The sequence below is a fragment of the Oncorhynchus masou genome, chromosome 3, assembly GCF_036934945.1.
Source record: "Oncorhynchus masou masou isolate Uvic2021 chromosome 3, UVic_Omas_1.1, whole genome shotgun sequence".
NCBI classification, from domain to species: Eukaryota; Metazoa; Chordata; class Actinopteri; order Salmoniformes; family Salmonidae; genus Oncorhynchus; species Oncorhynchus masou.
In genome coordinates this window covers 13836803-13847385 of record NC_088214.1, presented here as the reverse complement: position 1 = coordinate 13847385, position 10583 = coordinate 13836803, and the positions used below count along the sequence as shown (strand labels likewise).

The following is a 10583-nucleotide window of genomic DNA, read 5'->3' as shown; positions in this document are numbered from 1 at the left end:
TTCTAACTAACAAACTAACAATGATAATGAATGGTGTATCAGGTTCATGCGTTCCATTTCTATTGTGTAGGAGGGTCCGGGGGACTGGCTGACCCTGGACTCCCAGGTTATCATGGGGGACAACGATATCTGTGGAACCAAAGACCCCACTTTACACCAGGTGCTGCTGGACACACGCTTTGAACTTCCTCTCGGTGAGTGAGGGAGGGAACCAATGAAATAACTAACTAATACACAAAACAATTATTAACGGATGGATGAACAAACATAACTTAATTAATCAAATAATGACTATACTTCATTGACCCTAATTTATTCCCCCAAAACGTCTTAAAATACAGTAGATATAATAGAGTAGTTAAAAATAGAGTAGGTAAAATACAGTAGATAAAATACAGTAGATAAAATACAGTAGGTAAAATACAGTAGATAAAATACAGTAGATAAAATACAGTAGATGTGCCTAATACGCTAGACTGTTACCATGGTTACCCCATGGATGTTCAGTCTGAAAGAAATCGCCCTAAAAAAAGACGCAGGGGTCTCTACAAGCCAGAGTGTTGAATGAAATTATATTTAAATACACTTTACTGGTTGTCCGTGTTGTTGGTCCTTTTGACGGTAGGAAGTGGAGATAAAATGTCCACAGGAAAACATTATTATGAACCAGACTTGTTGTAGCACTGGTCTGTATATGGCTCTGTCGGCTTATAGTTCCAGTTTGTAGTTTCCATCTCCTGACCCGTTGCATGTGATGCATAATGTATGAACAAAACGGAACATTGTCAACTGGTGAACGTCTTCTAGCAATCAGCTGGAAGTGCTTGTGTTTTGCTGAAAATGAAAAGTCGGCTACGTTGGGTCTGTGGTTCAGCTACGGTCAGCCATTGTCTACATATTGTGCAAATGTTTAAGTCGCGTGCAAATTGTGTTAGTATTGAAAATACAAAATGGAAATACAAACTGACAGAACCATATGCAAACCAGCGTACTGAAAGAGGGGCTCATAATACTTCCCTGTGGATATTCTGTCTCAGATTACCTTCCACACGAGGACAAAATCAGAAGACAACAGGTCAAGTAAGTCAAAATGAAGTTTCTTCAACATTCTGACTTGTATTGGGAATGTTCGGAAATGTCGAGCGTACATGCGTACGTGTAAGTCTTCCACTCTCAGATTCTAAAAGGGGCAAACAGTAGTTTAGATGTCTCTAATCATATTTGTATGTGTCACTGTCCACACTCCACATACACAGTCATGCCAGACAAGCATCTCAATGTGAACATAATCACACCTGAATCTACATTCTGATCTTTAGCTGAGTTATCCAGGGTCTTATATTCATTGGTGTACAACGTAACAAAACATTTTGCAATGGAAAATGAAAACAAGTGTTTCTCATTGGACAAGACCTGGTAGTCCCTCTCGGTTTTGGCCCATTTGCTTCCGTTTCCTTGCTAGTGAATACAACGCTGTTTAATTAAATTAGGATTGATTGCATTGATTAGGAGTCATTTTACACTGCCTCTCATCCCCTATATACTGGTGATCTGACTCTGTCTGTTTGTCTGACTGAGCAACAGTCAAGCCAATAGGTTATTTAAAGGTCTGGGGTTCTGGGTGAAAAGTCAATCTCACTGTGATTGGTGGTAATAGTTTGTGGGGAAATGGGTGCCCTAGAGTAGCTTCTAACCAGCTCGTAGTATTTATACAAAGGGTGGGTCTAATCCTGAATGCTGATTGGTTAAAACCGGATTCCAGACGTGTCTATTCCACAAACTACGACCTGCTAAATCTATGACCTTAAAATAAATGCCTATTTACTCTGTTCCATTTGACTGCGCAATCCACTGTCTCATCAGCCCAGACAGGCAATTTATGAATTTGATTTCCACTATAAAAAGCATTTAGAAATGATCTCACTTTTTTTGTTTTCAACAGCTGAGCTTTGTATAAACCTTGCTGTCTGTCTCTCCAACATTTGCAACATTGTTTCAATATTCGATCTCCGGCTGTCCCATAGTAATGAACGTGTCGGGAGTCGGGACAATACAGACTGGCAGGCAGCGTTTCTCAGCCAGTCGACATCATGAATCAGCTGGCATAAATTTTATGTATATATAGAAAATAAATGTAATTGAAAACAGGTCAAACTAAACGCAGCTGATTTGCAGTCTCCAGCTTCAGGTTGAAGTGATTGTGTTGGTGTATATGTGTTGTAGGCTACCTCATTCTGAATAGCAGTGTCTTGAGGGAGCAGCAGGTAGCTTAGTGGTTAGAGCGTTGGACTAGTAAACGAAAGGTTGCAAGATTGAATCCCCGAGCTGACAAGGTTCAAATCTGTCGTTCCGCCCCTGATAGGCTGTCATTGCAATTAATAATTTGTTCTTAACTGACTTGCCAAGGTAAAAACAATAGCACATTTTCCATTCGAAGCGAAATCGTGCCTTTTTAGCTCATTGTTATGGATGTATCCAAATAAATAATCACTAGAAAACAGTTTAAACAAATGCAAATGCAGCTACTTTGCTGTTAATCTGGCTGCACTTTTGGACGTGACTATACGTTAGCCGTAGTTGGCTGGCTAGCAAGCAAGGGATAAGAACGTTGCCAGCCAGTATGTCCATGGAACATTTAGAACGAATGACTGGGTCGCGCCCATAGATGCAGAACGAAAAGACTGAATGAACTGGCAGGGCCGACCCTGGACATTCTGCTTCCCTAGGCAAGACAAAAAACGTCCGCGCTCTTATCCCCGTTAAACTATGTACAGCGGGGACCGGCAATAGTTTTGGCCTAGAAAATGGAGAAACATCTGGTTAGTAGGCTATATAATCAGTTCAATGTCTGGTTTGCAAATAATAAAATCTGAAACATCCTTAGGAATCCATGCATGGCACTCTCAAAAGTTACCTTTTCACCCAGACAGACGCTCTACCGAAGCAGAAAACTGTAAGCTTCAAATGCTGGCTATTCCTCCATTGCCTGACACAACAACAGAAGCGCTTTCCTAAAAGTTGCCTGGGTTTAAACAAACGTCTTCTCTTTTCAGAAAGTGAAAAGCTCAATTAATAGGGACAGATTAGCAAAGTCAATTTGTTTGTCTCCTTGAAGATTATAGGCTGCAGTTTAGCTTCAGAATGTCATAGAGAGGAACCAATATATCTCCATACGCATCCGAGTCACGTCTTTCGTGTGCATTTTAAAACTTGTTTCTACCATAAGGCATCACGGAGTTAAGCATTGTTGTAGAACGCTTCATATAATCTGGATACTTTAGGTATTTATTTCAAAATAGAAAGCTAACAATATGTGTCCTTTTTGCCCTTTTCTTTAACAAAGTGGTTGGGGTACCCTCATTCAATTCCAGCCCAAAGACACGGGGGTATTTAAGGAGTGCATGCGACATTATTGGAGGATTTGGCTATACCGACATCTATAGATAACATAATTGTGTTTGTCAAACATGTAGGCCTACCATGTTTTTGAATAGGAAGAAATAGGCTCCAATTCTACATGTAATTCTAAGAGTAAGGCACCATAAAACATGCTGGTGCGCGCGTGCAGATATAGGACGTCCCTTACCAGGAAAAATTTAATCTTACTTGAACCTCCGCATCTGAGAGTTACAATGTTGCAATCACTATGCAGCCATCTACCTATAGTAGGAAAGATAGTTTCTTACTAATATAATATGACACTTGTTATCACACATGGCACGACCCCACAATTGTTACAATAAATAAAAATAACACTTTTCTTTAACATGTTTAACATATAATTTAATATTCCTGTAGAACTGTAAAAAGAGTGAGATCATTTGAGCTTTGGAGTGCTTTCAGAAATGCATGGCGGGCCTCGTTTCGCTGGAGCAGTTTAAAATAATATTTCTGTCAATGACCCAGCCTTAACGCATTTAAAAACTCAGCCGCTTCGAAGCAACACAATGCTGCGCCAGAGAGAACCGGGTTCAGCGAGTGCGTGCTTCTTGGCCGAAAAAAAGGCCCTCGGATTGATATCCTGCAGCAGCACCACTGTCATCCGGGACGTGGAGCGACAAATAGTAGGGTCCCTGCTGGCATTGTTTTGAGGTATGGCTCGGCCTGGTGCGACCGACTGTTCTTGTCCACCCAGAGAGCTGTCATCATCTGTAGAAGTGGATGGCTCGGAATCCCCCGGTTCGCCCTCTTCACTGCTCGAACCATTATTTGAATATATTGGTAACCCGTTGTATAAAAGTGATAATGCCCTCTAAGCCGTTGTCTCAGGCCTAACAACATCCGTGCCAATATATCCTCCAAACACCGGCATCTTGGGCGTTATCATTTATGTAAGTTTTCCAAGTAAAACTGCTGTTGGAAAGCTTAATGTTAATTGCTGTGGTGTGTTGCATGTGCGAGGGTACATACCTACATGTGTGTGTGCTGGTCAGCTGTGATTTTTTTGTTGGGCTCTTCTTTTCAGATATCCCTGAGGAAGAGGCACGCTATTGGGCCAAAAAACTGGAGCAACTCAATGCCATGAGAGACCAAGATGTAAGCTGTTGTCCAACACATATCCAGTTGAAGTCGAAAATTTACATACACTTAGGTTGGAGTCATTAAAACTATTTTTCAACAACTCCACAAATGTATTCTTTACAAACTATAGTTTTGGCAAGTCGGTTAGGACATGTACTTTGTGCATGTGTAACTGATGTAAAATGGCTAGCTAGTTAGAAGTGGTGCGCGCCAATAGCGTTTCAATTGGGTGACGTCACTCGCTCTGAGACCTGATGTAGTTGTTCCCTTTGCTCTGGCGCGATGGGTAACAATCCTTTGAGGGTGACTGTTGTCTGTGTGCAGAGGGTCCCTGGTTCGAGCCCAGGTAGGGGTGAGGAGAGGGACGGAAGCTAAACTGTTACACATGACACAAGTAATTTTTCCAACAATTGTTTACAGACAGATTATTTCACTTATAATTCACTGGATCACAATTCCAGTGGGTCAGAAGTTTACATACACTAAATTGACTGTGCCTTTAAACATCTTGGAAAATTCCCTCAAACTATATCATGGCTTTAGAAGCTTCTGATGGGCTAATTGACATAATTTGAGTCAATTGGAGGTGTACCTGCGGATATATTTCAAGGCCTACCATCAAACAGAGTGCCTCTTTGCCTGACATGATGGGAAAATCAAAAGAAATCAGCCAAGACCTCCACAAGTCTGGTTCATCCTTGGGAGCAATTTCCAAACACCTGAAGGTACCACGTCCACGAGATGGACGTACTTTGGTGCCAAAAGTGCAAATCAATCCCAGAACAACAGCAAAGGACCTTGTGAAGATGCTGAAGGAAACAGGTACAAAAGTATCTATATCCACAGTAAAACGAGTCCTATATCGACATAACCTGAAAGGCCGCTCAGCAAGGAAGAAGCCACTGCTTCAAAACCGCCATAAAAAAGCCAGACTACGGTTTGCAACTGCACATGGGGACAAAGATCATAGTTTTTGGAGAAATATCCTCTCGTCTGATGAAACAAAAATAGAACTGTTTGGCCATAATGACCATCGTTATGTTTGGAGGAGAAAGGGGGAGACTTGCAAGCCGAAGAACACCATCCCAAACGTGAAGCACTGGTGGGGCAGCATCATGTTGTTGGGGTGCTTTGCTGCAGGAAGGGCTGGTGCACTTCACAAAATAGATGGCATCATGAGGACGGAAAATTAGGTGGATATATTGAAGCAACATCTCAAGATCTCAGTCAGGAAGTTAAGCTTGGTCGCAAATGGGTCTTCCAACTGGACAATGACCCCAAGCATACTTCCAAAGTTGTGGCAAAAGGGCTTCAATCCTATAGAAAATTTGTGGGCAGAACTGAAAAAGCGTGTGTGAGCAAGGAGGCCTACAAACCTGACTCAGTTACTCCAGCTCTGTCAGGAGGAATGGGCCAAAATTCACCCAACTTATTGTGGGAAGCTTGTGGAAGGCTACCCAAAACATTTGACCCAAGTTAAACAATTTAAAGGCAATGCTACCAAATACTAATTGAGTGTATGTAAACTTCTGACCCACTGGGAATGTGATGAAAGAAATAAAAGCTGAAAGAAATAATTCTCATTACTACTCATTACTAAATCATTACTATTATTCTGACATTTCACATTCTTAAAATAAAGTGGTGATCCTAACTGACCTAAGACAGGGAAATGTTAATGGGATTAAATGTCAGGAATTGTGAAAAACTGAGTTTCAATGTATTTGGCTGAGGTGTATGTAAATGTCTTACTTCAACTGTAATGGCTCACCCTCTATTGCACAGTAAAATTCCTTTGAATGATATACAGTGTGTTATATTTACTGCATATGCCATTATATATGCTATTCAGTGGAGGCGTTTAATCCAAAGCAATTTACAGTCATGTGTGCGTATATTTTCACGTATGGGTGGCCCCAGCAGGACCCAGGACCCATGACCTTTGGCTTTTCAAGCTCCATGCTCTACTGACTGAGGCAAATATTATGTGTGATGTATTTCAGATAACTAACCAGGACTCGTACCAGGAAGACCCGGAGCGACCACTTCCTGTCCCTGGGACACAGTGCTGTGAGTTATCCACCAATCACTGGGCTTGTCTGATACAGGTGTTTGCGATTAACCAAAGAGCGTCAACTCTTCGATATCGCCCTGTCAGTTCTGTGAGAGATATTTGTATTTCTCTAGTGTGTGTGTGTGTGTTTGTGTGCACGTGCACATGTTTATTTGCATGTGTGTATCTGGGTGTATCCACAATGATAAAGTGAAACATCAATATGAGTATTAAATATATAGAAGCATCTCTACTGGATGCAGTGTTTCTGGTGGTCAGTCAATGTTTCTGGTGGTGTCAGTCAATGTTTCTGGTGGTCAATCAGAGTGCTTCTGGTGGTGTCAGCCAGAGTATTTGTCTACTAACTGACACCACAAGGGGGGGGGTTAGTGGAGCGGGACAGACTAGGACTCTAGCTGTCTGACAGCCAGCCCCCACTGTGTCTTCCTACACAAACACATGTGTGCGCACACAAACACACACACTCAGACAAACAGAGACCTCAGCAAACTAGCCTCCTTGTTGGCATGAAAACATTTCCTACCAATAACAATGCATGGCAGTCTGTACCTAAAAGTACCCTTACTTTAGCACAGCATACTATGCAGTAGGTAAGACACACATACCATCAGTGCAAACAGTTCAATTAAAGTGTTCTAAAACCCATTAAATCGTTTAGATATTGTCATATTCAGAATGTTTCAGAATTCATCCTAAAACATTCTGTTTCTTTGTAGGTAACTGGAGTCTGTGGGGAGAACAGCAAAGTGAGTTACCTTTAATGCACCCTCTGTTTCTATTAGTCGCTCTCTCTTTCTCTCTCTCTTTCTCTATTTTGTTTTGTCTTTTTCTCTCTCTTCTAGCCTAGTGGTTAGAGTGTTGGACTAGTAACCAAAAGGTTGCAGGTTCAAATCCCCGAGCTGACAAAGTACAAATATGTCGTTCTGCCCCTGGACAGGCAGTTAACCCATTGTTCCTAGGCCGTCATTGAAAATAAGAATTTGTTCTTAACTGACTTGCCTTGTTCAATAAATTATTTATCTCTCTCTCTCTTTCTATTTCACTATTTCGTCTCTCTTTCTCTCTCTCTCTCTTTATGGCAAGGGAAACATATGTTTACATTGCCAAAGCAAGTGGAATAGATAATAAACAAAAGTGATTTTTTTAAATAAAAAAGTACAGTCAAAATTAAGCTCACAAAAGATCAAATAGTTAAAGAACAAAATGGTATATCAATTAACATAAATATGGGTTGTATTTACAATGGTGTTTGTTGTTCACTGGTTGCCCTTTTATTGTGGCAACAGGTCACACATCTTGCTGCTGTATGGCATACTGTGGTATTTCATCCATTAGATATGGGAGTTTATCAACATTAGATTTGTTTTGGAATTCTTTGTGGATCTGTCTCTAATATGGGCATACATTTGGCAGGAGGTTAGGAAGTGCAGCTCAGTTTCCACTTCATTTTGTGGACAGTGTGCACATAACCTGTCTTCTCTTAAGAACCAGATCAGCCTATCTCAATAGCAAGGCTATGCTCACTGAGTCTGTACATAGTCAAAGCTTACCTTAATTTTGGGTCAGTCACAGTGGTCAGGTATTCTGCCACTGTGTACTCTCTGTTTTGGGCCAAATTGCATTCTAGTTTTTTTGTTCATTCTTTCCAATGTGTCAAGAAATTATCTTTTTGTTTTCTCATGATTGGGTCTAATTATGTTGCTGTCCTGGGGCTCTGTGGGGTGTTTGTGAACAGAGCCCCAGGACCAGCAGGTTCATCTCTCTGTAGGTGATGGCTTTGTTATGGAAGGTTTGGGAATCGCTTCCTTTTAAGTGGTTGTAGAATTTAACGTCTCTTTTCTGGATTTTGATAATTAGCCGGTATCGGCCTAATTCTGCTCTGCATGCATTATTTGGTGTTTTACGTAGTACACAGGATATTTTTGCAGAATTCTGCATGCAGAATCTCAATTTGGTGTGTGTCCCATTTTGTCAATTCCCGGTTGGTAAGCAGACCCCAGACCTCACAACTATAAAGGGCAATGGGTTCTATAACTGATTCAAGTATTTTTTGCCAGATCCTAAATCTATGTCAAATTTTATGTTCCTTTTGATGGCATAGAAGGCCCTTCTTGCCTCGTCTCTCAGATCGTTCACAGCTTTGTGGAAGTTACCTGTGCCGCTGATGTTTAGGCCAAGGTATGTATAGGTTTTTGTGTGCTCTAGGGCAACGGTGTCTAGATGGAATTTGTATTTGTGGCCCTGGAGACTGGACCTTTTTTGGAACACCATTATTATTGTCTTACTGAGATTTACTGTCAGGGCCCAGGTCTGTCAGGGCCCAGGTCTGTCAGGCCCAGGTCTGACAGGGCCCAGGTCTGTCAGGGCCCAGGTCTGTCAGGGCCCAGGTTTGTCAGGGCTCAGGTCTGGCACAATCTGTGCAGAATATCTAGGTTCTGTGGTAGGCCCTCCTTGATTGGGGACAGAAGCACCAGATCATCAGCAAACAGTAGACATTTGACTTCAGATTGTAGTAGGCTGAGGTCGGTGCTGCAGACTGTTCTAGTGCCCTCACCAATTCATCGATAAGCTGCATCCCTGTCTCACCCCATGGCCCTGTGGAAAGAAATGTGTGTGTTTTTTTGCACATTTTAACCGCAGACTTGTTGTTTGTGTACATGGATTTTATAATGTTGTATGTTTTTCCCCCAACACCACTTTCCATCAATTTGTATAACAGGCCCTAATGCCAAATTGATTCAAAAGCTTTTTTGAAATCAACAAAGTATGAGAAGACTTTGCTTTGCTTTGTTTTGTTTTGTTTGTTTGTCATTTAGGGTGCGCAGGGTGAATACGTGGTCTGTCGTACGCTAATTTGGTAAAAAGCCAATTTGACATTTGCTCAGTATATTGATTTCACTGAGGAAATGTATGAGTCTGCTATTAATGATAATGCAGAGGATTTTCCCAAGGATGCTGTTGATGCATATCCCACGGTAGTTATTGGGGTCAAATTTGTCTCCACTTTTGTGAATTGGGGTGATCCGTCCATGGTTCCAAATATTGGGAAAGATTCCAGAGCTGAAGAGTATGATAAATAGTTTAAGTATAGCCAACTGTAATTGTGGTCTCTATATTTGATCATTTCATTGGGGATACCATCAACACCACAGGCCTTTTTGGTTGGAGGGATTGTGTTCTGTCCTTTAGTCCATTCAATGTAATTGGAGAATCCAATGGGTTCTGGTAGTCTTTAATAGTTGATTCTATAATTTGTATTTGATCTTGTATTTGTTTTTGCTGTTTGTTCTTTGTTATAGGGCCAAAAAGATTGGAGATCTTGTTATCCATACATCTCCATTTTGTATAGATGACTCTTTGTGTTGTTGTTTGTTTAGTGTGTTCCAATTTTCCCAGAAGTGATTAAGATTCTATGGATTGTTGAACTACATTGAGCGGATTTCTGACCTGCTGTTCCTTCTTTTTCCGTAGTGTATTTCTGTATTGTTTTAGTGATTCACCATAGTGAAGGCGTGTGCTCAGATTTTCTGTGTCTCTATGTTTTTGGTTGACTAGGTTTTTCAATTTCTTTCTTAGGTTTTTGCATTCTTCATCAAACCATTTGTCATTGTTGTTAATTTTCTTAGGTCGTCTGCTTGACATTTTTTGATTTGATAGGGAAGCTAAGAGGTCAAATATAATGTTTTAGGTTTTCTACTGCAAAGTTTACACCTTCACTATTATAGTGGAATGTTTTGTCCAGGAAGTTGTCTAAAGGTGATTGAATTTGTTGTTGCCTAATTGTTTTTTGGTAGGTTTCACACTGCATTCTTTCCATCTATAGCATTTGTTTGTATTACTCAGTTCCTTTGGCTTTGATGCCTCATGATTGAGTATTGCTCTGTTCAAGTAGACTGTGATTTTGCTGTGATCTGACAGGGGTGTCAGTGGGCTGACTGTGAGCGCTCAGAGACTGGGTTGAGGTCAGTGATAAAGTAGTCTACAGTAC

The 10583-nt window shown here is 41.0% G+C and overlaps 1 protein-coding gene across 1 annotated transcript in view; it reads left to right on the top strand.

The window, feature by feature from the left end:
• LOC135510634 (protein unc-13 homolog A-like) overlaps positions 1-10583 on the top strand; it is a 103608-nt gene that overhangs the window by 27850 nt on the left and 65175 nt on the right. The window contains 4 exon segments of the mRNA XM_064931714.1: positions 71-194; positions 4466-4536; positions 6525-6591; positions 7312-7341. Coding sequence (XP_064787786.1) covers positions 71-194; positions 4466-4536; positions 6525-6591; positions 7312-7341 — 292 coding nt within the window.